This window comes from Sphaeramia orbicularis, chromosome 2, assembly GCF_902148855.1.
Source record: "Sphaeramia orbicularis chromosome 2, fSphaOr1.1, whole genome shotgun sequence".
NCBI classification, from domain to species: Eukaryota; Metazoa; Chordata; class Actinopteri; order Kurtiformes; family Apogonidae; genus Sphaeramia; species Sphaeramia orbicularis.
The window spans coordinates 807,319-832,843 of record NC_043958.1 but is presented as its reverse complement, the minus strand read 5'-3'; the positions used below and the strand labels follow the sequence as shown (position 1 = coordinate 832,843).

General features: G+C 42.8%; 2 protein-coding genes across 2 annotated transcripts; one reads left to right on the top strand and one right to left on the bottom strand.

Annotated features, from left to right (window-relative positions):
• Window positions 1-115: 115 nt before the first annotated feature.
• eif5b (eukaryotic translation initiation factor 5B) lies at window positions 116-13,090 on the top strand. Its single transcript, XM_030152663.1, has 26 exons — window positions 116-231; window positions 1,454-1,570; window positions 2,967-3,024; window positions 3,131-3,298; window positions 3,376-3,868; window positions 3,943-4,076; window positions 4,156-4,233; window positions 4,306-4,456; window positions 4,542-4,634; window positions 5,281-5,367; window positions 5,452-5,511; window positions 5,586-5,869; window positions 5,950-6,057; window positions 6,176-6,286; window positions 6,374-6,441; window positions 6,534-6,675; window positions 6,746-6,877; window positions 7,336-7,518; window positions 7,595-7,756; window positions 7,836-7,967; window positions 8,042-8,173; window positions 8,248-8,324; window positions 8,402-8,566; window positions 8,739-8,877; window positions 10,488-10,649; window positions 12,385-13,090. Exons 1-26 carry the CDS (start codon window positions 197-199, stop codon window positions 12,490-12,492), a joined length of 3,579 nt encoding a protein of 1,192 aa, XP_030008523.1. The 5' UTR covers window positions 116-196; the 3' UTR covers window positions 12,493-13,090.
• Window positions 13,091-15,219: 2,129 nt separating this feature from the next.
• Window positions 15,220-25,152, bottom strand: bco1l (beta-carotene oxygenase 1, like). Its single transcript, XM_030153189.1, has 11 exons — window positions 24,952-25,152; window positions 22,218-22,346; window positions 21,352-21,481; window positions 21,123-21,270; window positions 20,309-20,456; window positions 19,547-19,767; window positions 18,999-19,265; window positions 17,950-18,055; window positions 17,783-17,877; window positions 16,421-16,532; window positions 15,220-16,337 (listed from the first exon to the last, which is right to left on the bottom strand). The coding sequence occupies exons 1-11, from the start codon at window positions 25,013-25,015 to the stop codon at window positions 16,183-16,185; spliced, it is 1,575 nt and encodes a 524-aa protein (XP_030009049.1). The 5' UTR covers window positions 25,016-25,152; the 3' UTR covers window positions 15,220-16,182.
• Between the last annotated feature and the right edge of the window lie 373 nt (window positions 25,153-25,525).

Here is a 25,525-nt window from a genome sequence, read left to right as displayed (position 1 = left end):
AATCGTTAAAGGTCATTAAAGTTAAAGATCTGACCAGTTAATTGACAGTTGTGTTGCCATGGTAACGGCCAGTCCTCTCACAGAGTCTGCGTAAACCAGTCGGAGTGGGTGCTCTGCGCGGCTCAGTGCGGACACGATCTTCGACCGATGTGACCGTCGTGGAGTGGAGTCGAACCGGAGAAACGGCAGCGGCAGGATGGGGAAGAAACAGAAGAAATCCGGGGAGGACAGGTACGGAAGAGCCCGGCCGCCGCCCGCCGGTACCGAGGGGGTCTGTCACCGTCCGGCTGCCGGCGGAACCGGCCCGTCAGAGCCGCACAACCGGGCCGTTAGCCGCCTCTTTATGGCGTTAGCTTAGCGGCTAGCAGCGGATGCTAAACCACGAGTCAGAGCCAGGTGTTTAAACCTCCACAAAACGGGCTAACCCGGGTTAAACTGGGTCAAATCGGGTCAGAGCGGGCCGAGACGGGCTAGACTCGGCTCCGGTGTTCGTGTTGGCGCCCGTTAGCCGACGTTAGCCCCACCGGAGTCGGTCGGCAGCAGCTGTTCGCTCAGCAGCGGATCACCGGCTCAAACAGCGGCATCATGTAACGGGTGACGCCGGAGCACGAGCCTCTAACCCGGGCAGCGGTGACCCGTGGAGGCCGGCCGGCGGCCACATGCTAACATGAGCCGATAACAGCGGCTGGAACGGCGGGTTAGCCCCGATGCTAAAGGTTAGCTCCGGTGTTAGCCGTCTGATGTAACGTCCAGCTCCCGGTGCTTTACCTGCCCAGGTGTGTGCGGGGGTCACGTGACCACACGCTCTAAAACGCGTTCTTAATTTTTTATGGAAAACGAATTGTTTATGTATTAAATGAAGACAATATACAGTGGACTTTCTCAGAATTGAGCTTTAAATTTACCAGAAAAAGCCCAAGTGTCTGATGAAAGAGTCCATTTATCAGAACAAACATTTGATCTAATGTTGAAAATGTTTAAATATGTGAGAAAGAACAAAAGTCACAAATAATTGATGTAGAAACAGGAAAACTAACTTGTGCTGATAGGTTTACAGTTGAATATGCCATTTCAGTTTTTTAATCCAATAAGATGTAAATTCTTACATTTTTTGCCCATATATTGTCTTCTTTTATGACATTATTTTGAAGAAATTGTTTTTAAATGTTTCAGTCATTATGTGTCATAAATTTAACCTGGTGTCGGTTCAGATCTGGTGTCGTTTCACTCTTTGTTGGCATAAATGGACATAGACTGTCACGTAATGTTTCTTTTAAAGCTGTTGAAGGGTCCGTAGAGGCCTGAGCCTCCGTGTCAAAGGGCTGATGGGAAATAAAAGCCTCTGCAGTGTCAGCAGTGTTGGACGCCGCCGGTCTGCTGTAGAGTCTGTCCCCGCTGACTGACGGGCCCGTACGCTGGTCATTGATTGGCTGTTGATGTGGTTTTTCCACAGTGCCAAAGACGACAGCGTTGACATCGATGCTTTGGCGGCCGAGATCGAAGGAGCCGGAGCCTCCAAGGAGACGAAAGGGAAGAAGAAGAAGAAAGGAGCCAAAAAAGACGACTTTGAGTACGACTCTGGCTCATTTTAATGATGGTCTTGTTCCTCTTTATCCACTTGCAGCCGGGTATCATCCAGTTTAACCTGGAAATGATGATGAAACTCAACGATAATCAGTCAGTGAACGCCAAGTAAATAAAAAACTACCAGGGCCAATCTGTCAGTCAACCAGGATTCATTCGATTCTCTGAGACAAACCCAATAATCAGTGCTACAGTCAGGCTTATTGGTATGAAATAAAATGAAATAAAGGATAAAATTGGCTTCACTTGAGAATTTTTACACTCAGTCAAAGGGTCGTTCCTACATTGATGATTTTCTTTGTGTGTTTGATTCAGATTTATTCCCTTTCATTACATTGAGTTACAGCAGTATGAACATGTCATCTTTGTGAGATTTCGTTGGGTTGGTCATATTTTTGTTGCTCCAAACTGTTATCAGTGGAGTCACTTCACTGCCTCAGTTCATGGGAAAACTGTCTGACGGCAGGAAAGTTTCAGCAAACTCCAGCTGATAGTGACGTTTATTTTTAGATGATGAAGCAGCTAAAAACCCTAAATAAAGTGTTTCAGAGAATCGTGGTTTGAGTTTCTGTCCCTGAAGAACAACTACACCTTCAGCCTCTCAAAGGTTTGGCGTCACTTTGTACAACAGGTTTTATAGAAAAACAGCAGTTGGACACAAAAAGCCAGCAGTTTATCAGAAAAATACAATTTATGATAATGACACGAGCATTTACCCATAAAAATCCAACAATTTAACAACAAAAATCCAAGTGTTGATCATAAAACCCAAGAGCTGGATTAGAAACTCAACAGTTTAACATAAAAACAGTTCATGATAAGTCCGCTGCTTGGAAAAAACAAATTTTGATTAAAAATCCAACAATTTAACAACAACAAAAAAATAATCCAACAGTTTGCCATAAAAATCCAACAGTTTATGTTAACTCCATTACTTGGGGAAAAAAACCCAGCAATTTGTCATGCAAATCTACAGTTTATCAAAAAGTCCAACAGTTTATAAAAATGAAATCCAACAATTTATTAAAAAAAAAAATCCAATAATATATCAAAAAATCTAACAGTGTGATAATAACAGTTTTATGTGTAACCAGTTTCCTGAGCTAAACTCCATCCACCAGTGAGTTTAGAGTTAACCTTTAACTCTTTATCTCCTACTTTGACACTGAGTGTAACTTTAATATTTCATCATTTAAAATCCTGTAGGAAAACGCCAACGGTTCAGATCCTTATGAACGTCCATGAACATTATTAAGATGATGTTTAGTAAATAAATACTACTAAACGAAAACCAGGCCCTCCAGCTGTGTTCATCTGGAGGTTTTCTGCTGTTGATGTTCGTGTTTGATGGATGTTTGAACCTGTTCCTTGTGTCTTTGCAGTGAAGATGACATCCTGAAGGAACTGGAGGAACTGTCTCTGGAGACTCATGGAGGAAAGGTTGGACCTGAACCGCTACGACTGAAATAGTCCTCGGGTCGACTTTTGTTTGTAGGAAACTCCATCGGGTCTTCCTCAAAGTTCTGTTTGTTGTTTTCTCCTGCAGCAACCTGACCCCGCTGAGGAGGTGGAGAGCATCGAGCCTCCAAAACCAGAGAAGAAGAAGACCAGGAAGGGCAAGAAGGGCGGCGCTAGTCCTGAGGATGAGGAGGGGGATGAAGGTGAAGCTCAGGCGGTAAACGAGAGGAACGGAGAACAGAAAGAGCAGAAGAAGGTGAGTTTGAGCCTGAGGAGACCCAGACGGTCTCAGATGTCCACAGTGTCTTTACCTGCGTCCTTGTCATTGTCCAGACTCCGCCTTCTGACTCGGACGATGACAGCGGGTCACAGCCCCGCCTCAAAACCAAAGAAGGAAAGAAAGGAGGCAAGAAGGCTCCTGCATCCGACGACGACGAGGACGACCACGATGAAGGTCTGAAAAAAGGAGGAGGTAAGGAGGACGATGGGGACGGGGATGAAGACGAAGACGAGTTCACCTCCAGGAGAGACAAGAAGAAGAAGAACAAAGGCAAGGCGAAGGCGGACAGCGACGAGGAGGAGGAGCCGGAGGAGGACGGAGGCTTCAAAATGAAGACGGCGGCGCAGAAGAAGGCGGAGAAGAAGGAGAGGGACCGCAAGAAGAAGGAGGAGGAGAGGCTGAAGCAGAAGAAGATGAAGGAGAAGGAGCAAGAGAAGAAGACAGAGGCCACGCCCACTCAGACAGCACCGCCTCCTCCCGTAGCCGCCGCCACCGCCGCCGCTGCTGCCGCGGAGGAGCAGGAAGAGGCAGAGCCGGCGGCAGAAGGTCAGTTTTACTCCAAAGTCCATCATGTTGTCATGGAAACGCAGACGTACGAAGGAAAATGTTTGTTTTTGCAGAGGAGGCAGAAGGAGACAAGAAGAAGAAAGACAAGAAGAAGAAGAAAGGAGAGAAGGAGGAGAAGGAGAAGAAGAAAGGCCCGAGTAAGGCCACGGTGAAGGCCATGCAGGAGGCTCTAGCCAAGATGAAGGAGGTGAGGCATGATGGGAGGAGTGGGGCATGATGGGAGGTGTAGTGCTCAGGTGTGAACATGTCTGATGTTTGGTTTCCAGGAGGAGGAACGGTTGAAGAGGGAGGAGGAGGAGCGCCAGAGGAGGCTGGAGGAGCTGGAGAAGCAGAGGCTGGAACAGGTAAAACACAACCCAACACTGACCCCTGACCTCTGACCCCTGACCCCTGACCTCTGACCCTGCCTCATCCAGGAGCGTCTGGAGCAGGAGAGGAAGGAGAAGAAGAAGCAGAAGGACAAGGAGAGGAAGGAGCGTCTGAAGAGGGAGGGGAAGTTGTTGACCAAAACCCAGAGGGAGGCTAAGGCCCGGGCTGAGGCCACGCTCAAGATGCTGCAGGCTCAGGGTGAGTGTGGGACGACAGCTCCCAGAATGCATTTCAGCGGCAGAGTCCGGTCACAGAGCTTCATGTTGTGCCGTTTGTGTCGAAGGTGTGGAAGTGCCATCCAAAGACTCTGTGCCAAAGAAGAAACCGGTTTATGGAGACAAGAGGAAGAAGAAGCCCAACGCTCAGAGTCCTGAAGGTACCAGCGCCACCCACCCCCACCCCCACCAGCACCACACCCACCACTAGGGGCGTGCCATCGAAGGCACCTCACGATTCAATTCAATTACGATTCAATTAATCAACCTTTTTCACGATAATAACGATTATTACAATTATAATGATTTTCGATGCGTCTTTTTTCCCCATTCAGGATTTTTTTCTCCCTCTGTGTCTACTTCATACTTTTAAATGAGGTATATTTGTCAGTACCTTTAAATTCAAGTAATTAAACCAATTTGCCTCCATTATCTTTTATTTGTGTCAAAACCACTGAATGATCCAACATATTTTCCACCAGGAAACCACCAGGCCAAAGGCAGCAGTGGCAGATACAGTCACAGCTGCTCTTATTCACAGATACAGATTTCCAGTTACCTGCAAAACCTTTACTGTGTCAAAAGCAAGACTTTTAAAAATATATACCTATTAACAGTACAAAAAATACTTTGGTACAATGAAGTCCACATTTTTTTAGGAAAACAAATAAAGTGTCTTTAGAAATAAATAATCGAGTCGTCACATCATGATGAATGTAATAACTGACGTACTGGCACACCCACACCCACCATCAGTACAACCTCCACCAGCAACTGATTGATTGTTTACTCATCCTTTCATCTCAGAAACGTCCGAAGTCACTTCTCCAACGTCGGAGACCCCAGAGCCTGTTGCCATGGAGACAGAGGCGGAGACGCCAGCCACAGAACCAGGTGAGAAACAGGCAGAGGTGACTTGGATTTAACCTCCAGTCATCAGAACAGAGGATGACGTGTTGGTGTTTTTACTGCGTCCAGAGGTGAAGCCGGATGCCGCCGTTGACAACTGGGAGGCCATCGCCAGCGATGAAGAGAAAGGTGAGACGACAGCGTGAATAAAACTGATTAAACAACAGCAAAGGACAGGTGGACAGAAGTAAATGTGTTTTCAGAGTTGAAGAAAGTCCACATCGAGGTGAAAGAGGAGATGGCGGCTCCTCCTCAGCCGACCGGCAGCGAAGAAGAGGAGGACGAAGACGAGGAGGAGGAGGAGGACGACGAGGATGAGGAGGAGAGCGAGGAGGAGGAGGTGGAGGAGAAGGAGGTGACGGCGGTGGGTCAGGCCAAGAGGAAGCCGGCGGCGAAGGAGAGCGATGACGACAGCAGTGAGAGCGACGACGATGACGGGCGGACGAAGGAGGAACGTCTGTACGACCGAGCCAAGAGGAGGATCGAGGTGAGAACGGAAATGAAGGAGGACCAAGAGCGTGTGTGCTCTACGCCTGTCTCTGACCCCGCCTCTGTGTGTCTCCTTAGAAACGGAGGGTGGAGAACCTGAAGAACATCGACTTGGAGCGGCTGAGGGCTCCGGTGGTCTGTGTGCTCGGACACGTCGACACCGGCAAGACCAAGATCCTGGACAAGGTGAGAGGCTGACCGGCGGATACGAGGCTGGAGGTGTTTGTTGACGATGCTGCGTCGTGGTGTTGTGTTCCAGTGTCACCATGGTAACGCTGCTGTTGTGTTTCCTCTTCCCGTGTAGCTACGACACACTCACGTTCAGGACGGCGAGGCTGGAGGAATCACGCAGCAGATTGGAGCAACAAATGTCCCAAGGGAGACGATCGAGGAGCAGACGAAGATGGTCAAAAATGTACGAACACTTTCTCTTCTAAAACTCGCACAGATTCAATTATTTAATCGCACTGATCTTTGATAAACATGGGTGTTGTTTGTGCAGTTCGACAAAGAAAACCTGAAGATCCCTGGCATGTTAATCATCGACACACCTGGACACGAGTCCTTCAGGTAAACTCAGCTCGAAGGCGCAGTGTTACGATGCTCTGGTAGAGCTTTTCTGTTCTGCATCTTTAACCAGTATGTCTGGTTCTGTGTCCCAGTAACCTGAGGAACCGAGGCAGTTCCCTGTGCGACATCGCCATCCTGGTTGTGGACATTATGCACGGTTTGGAGCCTCAGACGCTCGAGTCCATCAACCTCCTGAAGGAGAAGAAGTGTCCCTTCATCGTCGCCCTCAACAAGGTCGGTCCCATGTCCCGTTTGACCCGGTTTTGTCGCCTTCTACTTTTTACTGACAGTTGTTGTTCATCAGATCGATCGTCTGTACGACTGGAAGAAAAGCCCAGACACAGACGTCGTGGCCACACTGAAGAAACAGAAGAAGAACACCAAGGACGAGTTTGACGAGCGAGCCAAGGCCGTCATCGTAGAGTTTGCTCAGCAGGTATTGAACATTAAGTCATCACTCACCAGTCGCTCTTACAACACCTGAGTTTCAATTTAAGACTAAAATACATTTTACACCAGAAAAAGTTTTGACACTTTTTTTTTTTTTTTTTGTTGAATAACTATAAAATCTGTAAAAGAGATAACACAAAACACACCTTATAAAAACAAAACCATAGTAAACTTTAGAATTACACTGAGCATTTTTACACATTTTCCTTTGGTTTCATCTGTTGCTGTTGATTGTCAAATGATTACCAGGGACAATCATTTAATTCTTACTTAAATTGAAAAAGTGTCATTGAATCAGAACTTTGCACGTTTTACGTGTTTTCAGTTCCTGAATGAAAGTTGACAAAATAAGTATATAGAGAAAAACAGTTTAAATACAAACAATATAGGATGGAATACAGAGCCCTGTGGAACTCCACAGCTCACTGTTGGTTTGTTCTTCAGGGTCTTAACGCCGCCTTGTTCTACGAGAACAAAGACCCAAGGACGTTCGTCTCGTTGGTTCCCACCTCAGCCCACAGTGGTGACGGGATGGGAAACCTCATTGCGCTATTGGTGGAGCTGACCCAGACGATGTTAGCCCGGCGACTAGCGCACTGCGATGAACTGCGAGCTCAGGTCATGGAGGTGAGGACTGTCTTCATGAACTCACCGATCCCTGGGGGTGGTTTTACTTCTGGTATCTGACGGTGTATTTGTCCAGGTGAAAGCTCTGCCTGGAATGGGAACCACGATAGACGTCATCCTGATCAACGGACGACTTCGGGAAGGAGAGACCATCATCGTCCCCGGAGTGGAAGGACCAATCGTAACGCAGATCAGGGGGCTTCTGCTGCCGCCGCCCCTTAAGGAGCTCAGAGTCAAGGTTAGCAGCATAAAGAAAAGAAGCAACAACAAATCCTGTCTGTTTGATCGATTAACTGATCAGTGGATCTTTGATGCAGAATCAGTACGAGAAGCACAAGGAGGTGTCGACGTCTCAGGGTGTGAAGATTCTGGGTAAAGACCTGGAGAAGGCGTTGGCAGGGCTCCCCCTGCTGGTGGCTCATAAGGACGACGAGATCCCAGTCCTGAGGGTAAAACACCAACAGGATTTGATGATATTCATGTCGAAGGTGAGTCGTTGGTGACTGAAGGTTTTGGTTTTCAGGATGACCTGGTACGGGAGCTCAAACAGACTCTGAGCTCCATCAAACTGGAGGAGAAGGGAGTTTATGTCCAGGCGTCCACCCTGGGATCCCTGGAGGCTCTGCTGGAGTTCCTCCGGACCTCCAAAGTCCCTGTGAGTACACGCCACTCGGTTTTGTACATTACGGCTCTGAAACGGAATAATTAATGACCTGTACGTCTTTACAGTACGCCGGAATCAACATTGGTCCAGTCCATAAGAAGGACGTGATGAAGGCGTCCACCATGTTGGAGCATGATCCACAGTACGTGAACTATGTGGTGTTTGGTTACTATGACAACAGCGATAAACAGAGGCTGACCGTGTGGTTCTTCTGGACAGGTACGCCGTCATCCTGGCGTTTGACGTGAAGGTGGAACGGGAGAGTCAGGAGATGGCCGACAGCCTGGGAGTTCGCATCTTCTCGGCCGAAATCATCTACCATCTGTTCGACGCCTTCACCAAGTACAGAGAAGACTACAAGAAGGCCAAGCAGGAGGAGTTCAAGTACGACAAAACGCCAAAATATCACCACACGACTCAGACACAATATGAATCCAACATTAAAGATGAGATGTAGTGATGACGTGAAACGTGACCAGATGACTAATAGCTAACGTCCAGGAGGTCCAGGACCTTTGGTTTTTACGTCCTGACTCATGTTTGTTTGTGTTTTCAGACATGTGGCGGTTTTCCCCGCGAAGATCCGTGTTCTCCCTCAGTTCATCTTTAACTCCAGAGACCCCATCGTCATGGGAGTGTCCGTGGAGGCCGGAGTCCTGAGGCAGGGAACGCCGCTCTGCGTCCCCAGCAAAGCGGTGAGGACACGCCCCGGCTAGTAAAAATTATAATAATAATACATTAGATTTCTTCAGTGCTTTTTAAGGCACCCAGAGCTCTTTACAGTACTGATCCATTATTCATTGGCTCTCATATTCACTGTGGCGGTGGTAAACCACATCTGCATCCACAGCTGCTCTGGGGCAGACTGAAGGAAGTATGGCTGCCAGTCCACACCAAACGGCCCCTCCCACCACCACCAAACATTCATACGCAGTCAAACACAGGGTTCAGACAGGTGCTTGAAGTCCTTGAAAATGTTTGAATTTCAATGTTGTGTTTTCAAGGTCTGAAAAGTGCTTCAATTTTAGTTTTAAGGGCTTGAAAGTTCTTGCTGTTAAAACCAAAGCTACTTAAAGAAAGGTGATATATTTTGGAAAATAAAACTGTTAAAAAAGTACATTTCCGGGTGTTCTCAGGTCGACTCCAGGTACATTTCTATCTTAGGTCATGTCCACATGAAACCGCATCTTTTTCTGTCTGATCTTTTTCGTTGTCGTTTTCAAGAAAGTGCTCCTCAAACACAGTCGTTTCAGGAAATATCTGCGTCCACACCAAACCACTGAAAACGATGTAGTCCAAATGCCAGGCCTGTAGGTGGCGTTGTAATGCTCTGGCAAAAAACAGAAGAACTTGTGGAGCATGTGCAGAAAGCTTGTGTGCTGTGCACAAACCATAGACCACAGAAGTAGAAACAACAACTCTCGGCGGTCGATCCAAGAGCATGGAGTGAATATTGTTGCTGTGGTTGTTTGTTGCTCATTGTGAAGAAAGAGGAGGCAAAGATTTGGGTTCAATATTTCTAATGAGCTCAATAGCTGTTGTAGCACCAGCACTGCTCTGTGGGCCGCCGCCGCTGTTGTTGTTGTTGTTGTTGTTGTTGCTGCGAAGTGGCGTCTTGCTTCCAGGGTGAAAGGTTAGAGAGCTGGGGCTATGACATCATCATTTTAGAAAAATTGCGGTTTGGTCGTACAAACGAAGACGCGAAACTGGTGTTTTCAAATGTATCCACTCTGGGACCCAGTTTCAAAAAGTTGCAGTTTCAGTGACTGAAAACGCCGGTTTCATGTGGATGACAGGGTCTATTTGATATCAAACTTTTGCCGATACGACTGAAACCGTCTTCATGTGGACAGGGCTTTAAACTTTGTCTCGGTCCAAGTGTGTCTGAAGAACGCCAAGTGGCTTCCCTTTTATTGATAATGATTTGTGTTCTTCAATTTCTAAACTTTTGCTCTTATGAAACATAATTTTAGATGTTTATACATAATACAAAGTACATCGCTGTGATGAAAAAGTGACAAAAATCGTTCTGAGTGCATGTATTCCTGTAGATGTGGATTTGACCCCAGTGATGAAGTGAAAATGACCCTTAAAAGTGCTTGAATTTGACCTTAAAAAATATTTACAAACCCCGCATGCACCAGTGTGAGTGGCACATGACTAGGACAGAGCAGGATTTGAACCACCAACCCTTTGGTTATTGGGCAAAGGGCTCTACCTCCAGAGCCACGGCCACTCTTAGCCTGATGCTTGACGTGGTTTTGGTAAACGCCTCTCCTTAACACGGTCCTGTGTGCGTTTGCAGTTCGTGGACATCGGCGTGGTGACGAGCATTGAGATCAACCACAAACCGGTCGAAGTCGCCAAGAAAGGCCAAGAGATCTGCATCAAGATCGAACCCATTCCCGGAGAGTCGCCCAAAATGTACGGCCGCCATTTTGAAGCCACCGACATCATCGTCAGCAAGGTGAGGCCACGCCCACACGAATCAGTTTTTAATTCCAGACATTTTCGTCTAAACAAACATCAAATAAAGGAAATTAGAAAATGAACTGAAATAACTCACTTTTTACATTTAAATTCACCTTTTTAAGTGTCTTTCAAATAACACAAAACATCCTTTTGATCTAAATGTTCAGGTCAGTCTCAGTTTTATGGAACTGAGGTTTATTTGTGTCCTAGTTCACTGTAGACACAGATAATTCAGCCCAAATGCTGAAGGTTTGACGTCAGATCAGTGGAAATGTTCAAATCTGTTGTGAAAACACACCTTCACTTATGTGGACTCCAGTGTTTGGGTTGAAATAGGTTGAACAGAGTCTGAGGTTCACTGAAGTAGTGGAATATAGGAATGAAATAATAGGGCAGTGCAGAAAATGGGTAAAAAAGTCATTTTTTGATCATAAATGTTGTATTTTCACCAGATGTCTTGAATGTGAATAAATGAGGCTGAATATGACTACATATATTATATTATATTCATACTCTATACTCATTAGTTTTTTTTTTCCTATTGAGTAAAACAGTTCACGTCTCCAGATTAAACTGGAATAGGGCGGGCCTTAGTGATTCCATTGATCTATGATTGGCTCTAACTCTGACTGTCAATCACATGGGACAACAATGGAGGGTTAATGGAAACAGGAGCTTCTCCGTTCACCGAAGTGTTTGAAAACTGAAATATGAATCAAACAGAGCGAAGACCTGCAGGTGTGTTCCACCCTCATCGGTTAACTCAGGTTCAGATTTTTTTTTTTTTTTTTTTATGAATGAATGGTTTATTTTTGGTTTGTACATTCATCGCCGCACACAGCACAACAACCACAATAAACACAAAAACCAAAAAAAGGAATAGGCTAGAAGCAAAAGCTTATTTTTTTCCTATCCTTTTCACCTTTTCTCCTTTTTATGTTATATTTGTGGATTCATTTTACAGTGTTTGTTTCATATTACTGCTGATATTCAAGGAACTGTGTTTATTATCTACACTTTTTTTTGTATTAGTGATAGTTAACAAGACATCGTGGACAGAAAAACAACAACACATAAACAAAAGGAAAATCAAACAAATAAACAAACAAACCAAAAACAACAACAACGATGGTGTATTGACAAACAACAACAACATCATATTACAGTGAAAAAGATTATAAATGTAAATAGCAACTAAACAGTATAGCTTGGTTAGGGGCGATAGGGAAAAGGGGAAGGGGGGGTGTGAATGAAAGAGAGAAAGAGAAAGGGGGGAGTGAGGGGGAAAATAAGAATTGTTATAATAATACAAACATATGTAATAATAATACCAGTAGCCTAATTTGCTAATATTATTGTAGGGTGGAGGCAAGCACAGTACAGCAATGAGTTAAATAATTTAATATTTGTAATAATGTATTTGTATCAGTTATTATCTGTTTTGAGTTTATATGAATCAATTTAAATTAATCTGGCTATGGGGTGGGTGGGTGGGGGGTTCATATTTTTAATGGTTATTGACAGATTTCTTGGACGTACATGTATTCCAGTGCGGTCGATCAGAACAGGTCATATGTCGAGTGTTGATGCGACACATTTTACCGGCCGATCTTCAAACCAAACGGCTGAGTTGAAAACAGAGCGTCTGAGTTGTTGAGGCTTTGGTTCTGTTGATGCATGAACACGCTGTTGGATTTGTTCTTCTGACCGTTGGCCGTGTCGTTTGTCAGATCACTCGAGCGTCCATCGACGCTCTGAAGAACTGGTTCAGAGACGAGATGCAGAAATCGGATTGGCAGCTGATCATGGAGCTGAAGAAGACCTTCGAGATCATCTGAGGACACACACACACATCACACACACACAGAACACACATCAACACACACTGATGGACAGACACACATCCTCCTCAGGCGACGAGGCGGCGACGGAGGGATGACAAAAGAAAAGAGAAAGAGTTTTTCTGTGAGAAACGAACAGTTTTTCCACTGTTGTAAACAGTGATAGTTTAGACACATTAACACAGTATTCCAACGTGCCTGTTCTTCAGCATCAACGTTGTGTTATTATTATTTTTCTTCCTCTCTGCTCTGATTGGTGGCTGCTGCTTCGTGTCACAGGCTCCGCCCCTCTCCGCTCCAGACTGAGGCTAACGAGCCAAACGAGGCCCACCAGGTGCGTGCTGGGATTGTTTTTGACGAGCACCGGGGCTGGAGGAGACATGGTTTTCTGGTTTTTTCTTTTCACCAAACAACAAATCGCAGAGGCAGCAGCAACGGCTCGACTTTGGTTTATCAGACATGACGGGGTCGGGGGTGGGAGGGGTCGGGCATGTCAGACAGTGGGTGTGAAAAAACAGATGTGACTGAAAGATTGAAACTGTTTCTGCTGCAACTGCTGATGTAATAAATTCCCCTGATTCTGATGAAACCTGCACACGAGCGTCTGTGAGCACACTATCCAACCATGACGAAGCAGGGTTTGCACTGGGTCTGGGAAAGTCTAGAATTTACAAATCTGTATTTAATACTTTAAAAAAGTCTTTAAAGGGTATTAAATTGGATGTGGCAGGTGTTAAGTTGTGTTTCCATAAACATGCTGTGTTGTGTTTAAATGTGTCTGTTAAATGTCCGAGCTGCAAAGACAGTAACGTTAGGCGACTCCATCAGTTTCAACCTGACGATTTATATTGAAATTAGGAACCTGTCATCGCTAAGTTTGCAGCCCCTGGTGAGAAATGACTCGGAACGATTGGAATCAAGACATCGGAGTAAATAAATACATTTTCCTAAATTGTAGGAGTCATGAATTTTTGCCAGTATGTCTGAAATAGGCTCTGAAATGGGTGTAAATTCTGTTCTAAGTCGTTGTAAAAGTACTTAAATTTTATTTGTAGAAAACTGTAGGAACCCTGAAAAATAATCATAACCGCTGCTGAAATAAAGTTGAATCAGCAATTTGCCAACAACAGTCAAAACACAACAGAACATATAGAACAGCTTATATCGTAGAAGAGACGCGTCGCCATTTGACCCTGAAAAAGTAGGTCAAGGTCACCTGTTTTTAATATTCTTCTGTTCCGTGCAAAGATCATCCACAGTTTATTTGTGGTGCAGATAATCTCAATGCATTCTTCAGAAAATTCAATTTTTCAATTCAGTTTTATTTGTAGAGCCCAATATCACAACAAGGTCACTTTACAGAATGTGTTGAATATGAAAATAAACAACAGTCAAGCAAATGGTAACCTGACCACGTCCCTGAGTCAGTGGATCTGTTGGGAATTGGATTTTCTTTTTCAGAAACAAAAGAACAACAAGTGGTTAATTGACTTTTGCTTTAAAATAGAAGAATTCAAATAAAATTTCAAGGCATTTTTCTTTTTCAGTGTCAAAACGGATGAACCAGATTTTAAAAAAATGGATAGATTTTCATTTTCTCTAATAACAAAAAAGAAAGTTACTACCAGACAGAAATGGTAAAACGGAGCAAAAATGCCTATTTTTTTCTCTATTTTCTGAGACCGGATGTTGTCACTTTTAAGGAAAGAGCGCTAATGCCATCACAAAGATTCTTACGAACGATGGGTTTGTACGAATCCTCCAGTTTATATGAAATCTGGACATCGTAGACATGCTCCCTCCAAGAATGTCTATGAACCATTCCATTTCTGTCCGGTAGTAACTTTGTTTTTTATTAGGAAGAGAAAGCGAAAATCAGTCTTTTTTTTGCACATTTGGTTTATCTGTTTTGACACTGAAAAAGAAAAAACCTTGAAATTCAATTTAATTCTATTTTAAAACAAAAATCAATTCACCACTAGTTTTTGTTTTGTTTCTGAACAGAAAATCCAATTGCCAACAGATACATCGCCTGTCGTTGAATGGACAGACAGACTAATAAAATGACAGGTCTGCTAAAATGACTAATTACTGCTTGAATTAAGGAAAACTAAACCTATTTTCCAGCAATAATGAGAACAGCTACTGAAATGAAAGAACTAATGATTGAAAATAGACCAAAATCATGTCGGTCAAACCTCAGATGGGAACTGGACTTTTTTAGTTGTTAAATATTTTTGCCATTTTCTGCTAAAAAAAAACAACAAAAAAAACTAACCCTCTCATCGTATTAGACTTGGTGTAAATATCAGTATTTTTTTCTTGAATGTGATAAAATTCAGCTTAACCTCCTGAGACCCAGGAAATGTCGGCAAAGTCCAAACTTTTTTTGTTTTTTTATTTAATAAGTGCCTTTATTGGAAACATCATGACAACAACAGTTTTTTCAGATGTGGTTTTTAAAATTTTTATGGAATATCCTTTGTGGTGGACAGTTTTGGGGTTTTTTTGTATAAAGTTGTGAAACCTATAGCTGGGTCTTCGGAGGTTAAAGATGAATGGTTCTGGTCTTAAATGTGACATGTTGTCACTTTATTTTTGTTGAGTTCTAGTTCAGTTCAAACAGCGTCTTTGTGTAATTGGGATCAAAAACAATAGAAAAAAATCACTTAATGAAATGACACAATGAAAACAAGTATTGACGACCGCCGAACTGACCTTTAGATCGGCGCAGTTTGGCTGTTTTTGTTTTATTTTCCTGCCGATTTATCATTAAGATGCGAAAATCAGCTCGCCTCCTTCCTCATCACACTGTGTCGTCATGGTGATACAGTTTGAAGAATCTCTGATGGTGCGTTCAAGGACAGTAAAACACATCCACGCCTCATTTCCAATTCGAGTAAATGAAATTTGCACAAAACAAATGGACACAACACTTGAAACTCCTCAGTGGTTTGGGGTTTTTAATACTCGTCCTGAAAATCCAGATCAAATTAAACCACGTCATTCGTTGTTGCTAAGATTAGACCAATGGAAGCACCTTTGTTCTGTTTATATCAAACAGGATCTAAATTTACTCCATTTAATCCTTAACTTTGAGCTATTTTCAGACAAACGGGGCAGAAAGTAAGATAATTCAGATATAATTTAGTTTTTTATCTGTAGAATATTTACTCTAAACACATTTTAATACCAACAGTTTTCACCGTAACAGTTTTTCATGATTTTGGAAAAATAGGTCCATGATAAAAGCTGCATTTTTATGTAAATCTGTGAGTCAGAAATCACAAAAAAATAGAACTTTGGTGCAAAATGATGAACTGTGTTACATAAGCAATGTTCTAAAGATGGAACAGCTACAGTGGAATGAACTGATGTTGTGTAACCACAGATGACAGCTCTTTTTGTCCAGGATTTAATCAGTATTTTGGTCTTGAACCGTCAGGAACTGGAGCTCAGATCAACTGTTTCTCCAAGAACTAAAGCCAGTGTCTGGTACAGTCTATTTCCTGGATGTTGTGTTCTAAAGTTCATATAGAACATTGAAAAGTAAAAAAGAACCTGAAACACACATTTAACCCATTGACAAAGACTGTTTTCAGACAATTCTTTGGTCTTAACGGGGTGAACGATGAACCTTTGCGATCCGTAGGTATAAAGAATTTGACTGCGGACGTCGGTACGGAGTCAGACGTTGGCGGGAATGAAGTGTCCGTGAAGGTCCATGTGGACGCTGGCGGGGATCGAGGCTCTGCCGATTTCCTCGAAGGTTTTGGCGTTTAGGATGAGCATGAATGGAGAAATGTTGGGATCTGGAGAGATGACGGACGACAGGATCACCCCTGGAGGAAGAAAAGCAGGAAAACGACATGAAGGCGACGGAACGCGATGAAAACGATTAAAGACCAAAGACTGAAGTCATTACCGTCGTCTTCGTCCACGGCTCCTGGCGAAGCTACGAACACCGGTTCTGAAGGGTAGCAGTTCTCCTCCTGCCACTCCATGTGAGTTCTGGACTCGATGTCGATTTTGGCGATCTGTGGGAGGAGACTCAGAGGTCAGAGGTCAACGAATCTTAGAATGTCAAAAACTGCTGCAGCAGCTACTGAAGAGGGTGGGTTTTCTTTGTACTCCGTGCTTCAGTTTTATCGAATAGTTCAGTTTCCGTCAAATGTTTCACTTTCAGCTTTGTTTAACTCGGACTTTGATCTGAACCAGACATCTGGTCTTAGGTCTCGGTCCAGTTTGGTTCAAGTAGAACCGAGATGAAAACAGCTTTTACACCAATCACAGGAAGTAGGTGGACGTTATAATTGAAAATGACAAAAGCAGAAAAACAGAAAGTAGATGTTAAAAAGAACATGATGGAGAGGAAGAACCAGACTTCAAGATGTTGGTAGTAGTACTAGGAGTAGTGGTTGTAATAGTACTAGTAGGAGTAGCAGTGGTAGTAAGAGGAGTAGCGGTAGTAGTACTAGCAGCAGTGGCAGTAGTACTAGGAGGAGAAGTGGTAATAGTACTAGGAGTAGTGGTAGTAGTTGTAGTAGTATTATGCAGGGTTTGCACAGTGCTTGAAATCCTTGAAAATCCTTGAATTCCACTGTTGTGTTTTCAAGGTCTGAAAAGTGTTTGAATTGTAGTTTAAGTACTTGTAATTCTAACTCTGTGATGGGATTAATTAATCATTTTTTTATTTATTAACTCTGTCAGGTTGGATGCTAAACCAAAGCTATTCACGAAGGTCATACATTTAGAAAAAAAAATCTAATGTCAAATTTTTATTTTAATCTTTGTCTCGTGTGAGTGTGTCTGAAGAACACCAAGTGAGTTTTGGATCAAACTTAGTTCTCCTTTCATTCCAAAACTTTTTGCTATAATAAAACATAATTTTAGATGTTTATAGCATAATACAGCGTATATCATTTTGATAAAAAGTGGGAAAAAAAAAAGATCCTGAGATAATTTCACTGCAGTGATAAGGTACTGTGCTGGACAAATTTGAGAACGACCCTGAAAAGTGCTTGAATTTGACCTTGAAAAATGTGTACGACCCCTGACTAGGAGTAGTAGTACTAAGAAGTATTATTACTAGGAGTGGTAGTAGTAGTAGCAGGTGTAGTATTAGCAGGCTTTAATTACAGTAACAGGGGTTTTGTCTGTAATTCAAGTTTCCTGAGGTGAATTGTTGCACATGTTGAATATTGAACTGTATGTGATTAGACTGGGTGTTGAAAACAGATGAAGTCAGGTCGTCTGTGTTTTAGCTGATTTTGTCCGAGTGTTTGACCTTGTTGGCGTGGGGCGTCCACTCCACCCTGGACCCGTAGAAGTACCGGTACTTCTTGGTGTTGAAGTTGTAGTTGATTCCCGGCAGCTCCAGACCTGAAGGGATTCAGACGTGTGAGGGTCGGAGGTTTGGGTTGAGTCAAACTGACGAACCGGTCGTCAACCAACCTTGGAATATGTCGTCAGGTTGACAGTAGACGGATCCGTCTTCCTGGACCAGTGCCTGGGCCGTGGTGTCTGTCAGAGTCACCAGGTTGGACCCTCGAACCGAGTCCTGTTGAGTCCACGTCAACTCGGTTATTAGTCGGAATAACAGTGATTTTACAAAAAAAAAAAGAGTACGTGAACATGATAACCTGATTGAATCAAATGGTACCAAGGACGGACCAAGAAGGAACCCTGAGGCCATGGTAGGAGTATTACTACAACTACTGCTAAGACTATTTCTACCACGGCCACAGAAAACTCCTCCCAACTCAAATCCTTCTAATCGTCCTGATTACACTGTACGATATGTTTTACTAATATCAAAATTGATTATTAATTAGTTCTGATACAAATGAGAGATGGATAAAAAGACCAATAAAAGAAAATATTCATTTAAGAAAACTGTTCAAGACCAAAAACAGCAGAGTTGAAAGTTCATTTTAGTTCAAGACTTTCTTACTTAGGAATGAACTTTCCTTAAAGGAGTTTGGTCAGTTTTGATCCTGCAAAGGAGGCGGCGTTCCTCCAGAGGTCATGACTTAAAATATGGTCCACAGTCCACATCAGTGTTTTAAATCTGGTATAAAGAGTTTGGGATTCCGTTTAATGCTTCCTTTAAAATGACACGAAGGCTTTGGGAAAAGAGATGGAAGGAGAATGAAAGAAAAAGTAGAATAAACTGTGACCAGGCAGAGTGGTAAGAAGAGTCCTTCCATCCAGTGTCCTCAGTACCAGCTGATTCAAACAAACACAGAAGTCCTAACGTTTCTTCTACTCTTTTAATGACTGTGGAAAATAAAGAAAACAGATCACACAATAAGACGGTAAAGACGACGTAAAAACGAAGAAAACACAATGGATTTAAAAGACAGAATGTGGAGGAAACATGGTAAAAGATGAGACAAAACTAAAGAAGACAAAACGTACAAAAGGCTTCAAGTCAAACATGTGAAAGGTGCAACAATTAGAGTTTGATCGTCCAGGACTCTGGTCTGTTTTCACTGTCGTACCTTGTGGATGTTGAGCGGCAGGACGAACCTCTGGCAGACCGGTGGACTGAAGTGCTGGTTGGACTGGATGAAGTCACTGGTCTCCTGCCGCATGTTGTGCATGTAGAACATGTCGTACAGGTTGCTGTTCTTGTAGCTGATCAGGTCGAACACCAGGTGGTCCTGGTCCTCGTAGGCATTGAGGTGATGGAAAACCACCAGAGCATCGCCGTAGTAACGGGTGGAGACGGCCTTACCCGTCTTTCTGTTGATGACGTGGAACAATGTCTGCAAAGGACAGAGTACGCTAGCACGTTAGCAGTCAACAGTTTGAAGGTTTACATCTCCAATCAACTGTTTTTTGTCGGTTTATGTCTCTAGTCAACTGTTGTCAGTTTATGTCTCTAGTTGACTGTTGAAGTTTATATCTCTAATCGCCATTTTGTTGACGGTTTGTCTTTAGTTGACCGTCTGTTGTTGGTTTATGTCTCTAATCGACAGTTTGTTGACAGTTTCTGTTTTAGTCGATGTTTTGTGGAGGTTCTTCATGTGACTGTGCTGAACCTTACGATGTCGTCCTTGTCGAACTTGAGGCAGCTTCCCCAGTTGACTCCTCTGAAATATGCCGTTGCCAGTTTGATGATGTCCAGTTTGAAAGGCTGCTCCACGAATACGATGTAGTTCTCGGTCATTCCGAAGCTGTGGAAGTAGCTCGGATACAGAGTGGATCGAAATGGGATGGAACAGATCTGCTGGACTTTCCTCAGCACTGGCTTCTTATGCTCTTCATCTGAAACAAAAATGAACAAAATCACATGTAGAGATGGAGTCGGCTCACCAGGTTCGGAAATAATTAACCTAAATTATTTAATCGATGCTAAAATGGGCACTTGGGGAACATCTGGATGCACTTTTGGTCAATCCTAGGCCATGTAACATCACATGTAATTCTGACAAAATGAGGTTAAAAATACACATTAATAGTTCGGACACGTCACAGGCTCGTCGTGTTGAGCAGGTGAGTGAACAGCTGTGGGTCAAACTGTTCAGGCTTATATCAGATACAGAACACCAGACAAGATGACATTTATCACCTTAAAGTGTGTTTGGTAACACTTATGTAATGTTTGGTCCAGGTGGAGGAAGTCGCTTCCCAAGTCAGTTTGACACATCTGATCATAAACCAATTACACTGAGAGTTGATAACGACAAGACTGATAAAGACACCTGGGTCAACTCCAAATTACCTCTGGATTATCTCATATGCACCATGTGACCTGAAGTATGTGGACCGCTCAGAACCCGTTGGACATGTGCTTCTGAACACGTACCGGAGGCGTTGGCTGGGACCTTGAAGATGACGTACTTGGGAAGTCCCAAACCCATGATGGCGGTGCCCATGTTGTACGTGTTGCCTTCACTGTCGTAGTGAGGATGAGCCGTTGCCAGGTTCAGGGCGATGTGGTTCCTGTAGTTCACCTGGATGGAAGAACACCAGGAGTCTGAGGAGCGGGTCCACCAGAACGTTCCCTCCGTCTGTTCCCTCATATTGTCTTTAAAATGTGTGTATGTGGACGTGGGTTTCAGAGTTGTGTTGATGTGGGTGTTGTTTTTACACTACTGCGGTGTTAAAGAAGTCTGTGGGTGGAGCTAATATCACTGTCTGATTATTTGAAGTCATGGCGACAGTCTCAAGGGGGTGTGTCCTGGAGGATGGCAGGTGGTATCAATGTGTTGAATGGAACCTGAACTAAAATGAGTTGAACACCATCGACTGTTAATATCTTCAGTGTAATTTTATCCCGTGGGTGGGATTGGACCCTCTGAAGGGCTGGTTTTGGTCCACGGGCCGCATGTTGGACTTCTGGAAGTAGATCTGCGTCATCAGATTTTGAATTATAAAAGCCATTGAATTTCTAGCACTGATTTTTTTTTTTTTTTTGCACTGAAATTAACTATCTGAATTTTTTGCACCTGAATTTATTGCATCTGAATTTTTTTATTTCTAAATTTATGAACATAGATGAATTCAGAGACAAACAATTGAGATACTTCATTTCAGTGCAAAAATAAAATAAAATCAGATACTTGATTTCAGTGTAAAAAAAGTTCAGATACTAAATTTCAGTGCACAATGGGACTGACCCTGCCCACGGTCTCCAGGGTAACAGGGTCGATCTGGTTGATGTAGTTGATCTCGGAGGCGGCGTAGTAGTCCTGACCGTAGCGGATGATGTTGATCAGGTTGTTGTCGGTGAAGTCGGGGATGGCGTTGCACAGGTGAGTGAAGGCTCTGGTGGAAACAGACATTTAAAAGTGACCCAGTTCTGACACAACGTCAACTCACTGCTGTTGGTCTGAACCGACGTCTGACCTGGAGAAGATGTTTTTGCAGGGGTCGGGGTAGATCATGGTCCCGAACTCCGACACCACGATCCTGTCGGCCTTGACGTTCCTCTTGTACGTGTCGCTCTTCAGAAATTTACTTCGGTACGTCACTTCACCTGAAAAGCAGACGACAAACGGTAAAAACACACACAACCGCCCTGGAACTGAAACAGAACTCAAACACAGTTATTTCCAAAACCAGAATCAACATGAAACTGTAATGACCTGTTTCCAGTTGTGTCACATTGTTTATATGTTTACATGTTGATGTGTTGTTGACATGTTGTTGATGTGTTGTGATGAAGTTGATGCAATGTTGACGCATTAACATGTTGATGCATTTTTTTTACGTGTTGTTGACACACTGTCGACATGTTGATGAATTGTTGACATGTTGTCGACTTATTGATATGTTGATGCATTGCTGATGTTATTTTGTTGACAATGTGTTGTTGCCATGTTGATGCATTGTTGACATGTTGGCGCGTTGTTGACATGTTGATTCATTGTTGATGTATTATTGACGTGTTGTTGATGTGGTGAGATGTGTTGTGATGAAGTTGATGCAGTGTTGATGCATTAACGTGTTGATGCATTTTTTACGTGTTGTGTTGTTGACACTGTTGACATGTCGACCTGTTATTGACAAGTTGTCGACTTGTTATGTTGATGCGTTGTTCATGCGTTATGTTGGTGAAAATGTGTTATTGCCATGTTGAGGCATTGTTGACGCATTGTTGACATGTTATTGGCGTGTTGATATGTTGACATGTTGTTGATGTGTTGATGCCTTATTGACACATTGTTGACATGGTGACGTGTCGTTGCCGTGTTGCGTGTCCCGGCTCTGACCGTTGCTGAAGGTGAAGCTGTGGATCAGTGACATCCCATCGAACCAGTGCTTGTACTCGGATTCGCCGACACTGAACTTCCCCGGTCCGTTCCTCAACAGCGTCCCCTGGAGCCAGGACGGGACTGAGCCTGAGGTCAGAGGTCACATGGTCAGAGGTCAGAGGTCACATGGTCAGAGGTCACATGGTCAGAGGTCAGGTCCTGTGTGTCCAGTGTGGCTGCACATGTGAAGACTCATTTTAATAGAAACAGCAGTAAATACAAATACAGCACAGTTCTGACACATGAACATGAGTTAATACAATAAGAAGTACTAACAGGTAATTAACAGGTAATTAACTATTACTCAGGAATAAACAATGTAAATATTGTGTGGGAGAGTGAGTGAGTGAATGCCTCATTTCATAAATGCAACACTGGATTATTGAATTGTATGGTATGTTAGTTTTAAATGATGTGTGTTTGATATTGTACTGCAGTGTTGTGGAAGAGTCCCACCAGGGACTGGAGCTGAGCATCAGCACCGACTATAAACTCTATACGCATCACATCAGCTGCAGCTATAAGTACTATAATTATACTTGTCTTTATTCTTTTGTTCAGAAAAAGTACACTGTCAAACAGGTAACATCTAAAAACTATACGTTGTCTGAACCAAGGTTATTATCGTTAACGAAAACTAGAACTGTAAAAACATTTTTGTTAACTGAATTAAATAAAACTATAAATAAAAGAAAAAAACGATAACTGAAACTGTATTGTGTGTTTACAAAACTAACTAAAACGTATAAAAATTATGGATAAAATTCCCTTCGTTTTTGTCTTTGTCAATGTCGGATTGATATAAAATTGATTTCCCTCAAGCAATTTTAGCCGCTGTCATCATATGATATTTAAGGGTCCGTCACTTGTGGTTTCCAGTCGTCTTCTGGTCCCCACTCTACCTGGAAACATGGAGACTAAAGCAGCAGAGTCCTGTCTGGGATTGATTTGAATACAACGACAGAAGAAGAGAAAAGATAAAAAAAAAAAAAAAACCCTCAAACTAAGCATTTAGAAAATAATTAAAAACTAGCAAACCTGCTCTAAAACCTAATTAAAACTAACTGGCAAGTTGTCCTGGTTTGTTTGATCTTTGCTGTTTGCCCTAACTTGAATAAAGGCACAAACGTTTGGACAACTGGACTTCACTCCAAAGATTCCCAGGATGACTTTTTCCTCTTTTTTTCTTTTATTAAAGTTCAGAGGCACAGGTGGTTTGGATGCACATACACTGAATGCAGTAAAGGTTTTTAATCTTTAGGTGGAAAACCTTTAAACAATAAACAACGCAGAAACAAATAATTAATTAACCAATAAGTGCAAAATGCTATAAAAACAAAATCACCATTATATAGGAAAATAGATATTTACATGTAGATAAAATACAATACAAAAACTGTTTAATTTAAATTGATTAACAAGAAATATATAATATATTTAACACGTCTGAATAAATGGAATAAGCAGAAACAGAAAATCCAATTAATTACACTCAACTGACAATATTTAAACCCAACACTCACTACTGTAACTATAATTAACTGACGTAATTAGACAACTGAAATCCTGTGCCCAGCAAGTTTACATTTAAAATAATTTTCATATTTAATATAAAGCACAAATAACCCACCTGTTTACCAAAAACCACCCACCGCTGCAGTTCCAAACAGGCAGCTTTAAGTTGAACCCTTTAAAGCCCGTTGGCGCTCACACACAACAGCACATTCATGTCAGACTATCACTAGGATCACATGATGGCAGTTCTAGTGCAGCACAGAAACTACACATTTCACAGACAGTCTGAGCGGCTGCCCCTCCACACTTTCCAAACGTCTGTTGTCAGCAGTCTGTGGTCTGTACAGGAGCTGCAGCGGTGTCTGCTCCGCCCTTTTATCAGTTGCAGCGCTGCCTCATTGGAGACACCTGCAGCCTTCAGCAGTGTGCATGATGAGCGCACAACTGAGCCCAGTGTGGACCTGACTGAACTGACCTGACCTGTGGCCTCTGAATCTCACACACTCATGGTTTTCCTTTTTCTCCTTCCTCTGTTTTTTCCCACAGTGAATTAAAACCAGTTTGACTTTACACTAACTGAATTACAGAAAACAAGTCTAAACTAAATAAAACCAAACTACAATGAAAAATCCAAGACTATTAGAACCTTGGTCTGAACAAAAGGAAAAAAAAAGTATAATTACATTAACAGAAGACAAAATGAATGTCATTAGACTTAGCTGCAACTATTTTTGACTGCATTGGCCCTGCCAAACAAACAAACAAACAAACAAACAAACAAACGTCAGAAGCATCTGTTAAGGATGAAATAGTTTCCATCTTAGTTAACTTGAACACATTAACTAATGCTAATCAGTGCATATTATATTAGTCACTAAACAACCTGTTAACAGATGGTTAATCGTTAATAAGGTGTAGATGAAGCTAATTAATGCATTCACTAAATGTTAATTAATGGAACAATGTGAGTAAGAATAAAGTTAATACTGTACGATTATAAAGTTATTTGTTCTTTCAGTCCAATAAATACTTTTGTTGTGTTTGTCGTTAGTAAATAGTATTAATCATTTAAAGTAAAACTGAAGAATTTAATGAGAATCACATGTTGCATGTTTTCTTAGTTTCCACAGATTATAATGATCATTATTCAGATCACGGTTTTTGTTTTTTTTTTTACCTTTGACCTGGGCTTTCACCGGCTCTGGAGTCTCCGTTCCATTTTTCCCAAAAATCGTCTGCATGTCGATGCGGTGGATTTCCCAGAGTGCACCTGTGCAGCGTGCGGATCACACTGCTGCTGATGGAGCCGGGGCCTGGTTTTATGTGGGCTCGGTCAGTGTCAGTGAACACCCACAGACCAGCTTATGTAACAGGATGGACTTCACTCAGACCTTCACCATAAAAGCACCGAGGTTTGACCGTTTGAACCAGTGAAACCAGTACAGTAACAATGTTCCACTGGGATTATTCTGGATTTACGATTAAAGTTGGTGGATACGGCCCGTGATTTAGAAGAACTTTATTTTTAAGGTCGGTTTGAGGCTGAACATCCAGATTTGGCAGAAACACGACACGAACCAGGTCCAAAAACCAACAGGAAGTCCAACGTTTTACTGCGATCCTCCTGTTTTTTTTCTCCCTCTGTTCATTTTCCCATCATCCCCTCTGCTGTAGATCTACACCTGCTTGGACTCTTACTCTGAAGGTGGATTTGCACCTCGACCTCGAACGTGACAATGAAGACGATGGTT

Bases quoted from the DNA above. Each gene is read 5' to 3' on its own strand.
- eif5b (XM_030152663.1), top strand. From the start codon at position 197: ATGGGGAAGAAACAGAAGAAATCCGGGGAGGACAG. The intron at 232-1,453 runs GTACGGAAGAGC...GTTTTTCCACAG, and splicing joins AAGAAATCCGGGGAGGACAG to TGCCAAAGACGACAGCGTTG. The intron at 8,567-8,738 runs GTACGACAAAAC...TTGTGTTTTCAG, and splicing joins GCCAAGCAGGAGGAGTTCAA to ACATGTGGCGGTTTTCCCCG.
- bco1l (XM_030153189.1), bottom strand. From the start codon at position 25,015: ATGCAGACGATTTTTGGGAAAAATGGAACGGAGACTCCAGAGCCGGTG. The intron at 22,347-24,951 runs GTAAAAAAAAAA...CTCTGACCTCAG, and splicing joins GGTGAAAGCCCAGGTCAAAG to GCTCAGTCCCGTCCTGGCTC. The intron at 16,338-16,420 runs GTAATGACTTCA...TTCTTCCTCCAG, and splicing joins AGCCGTGGACGAAGACGACG to GGGTGATCCTGTCGTCCGTC.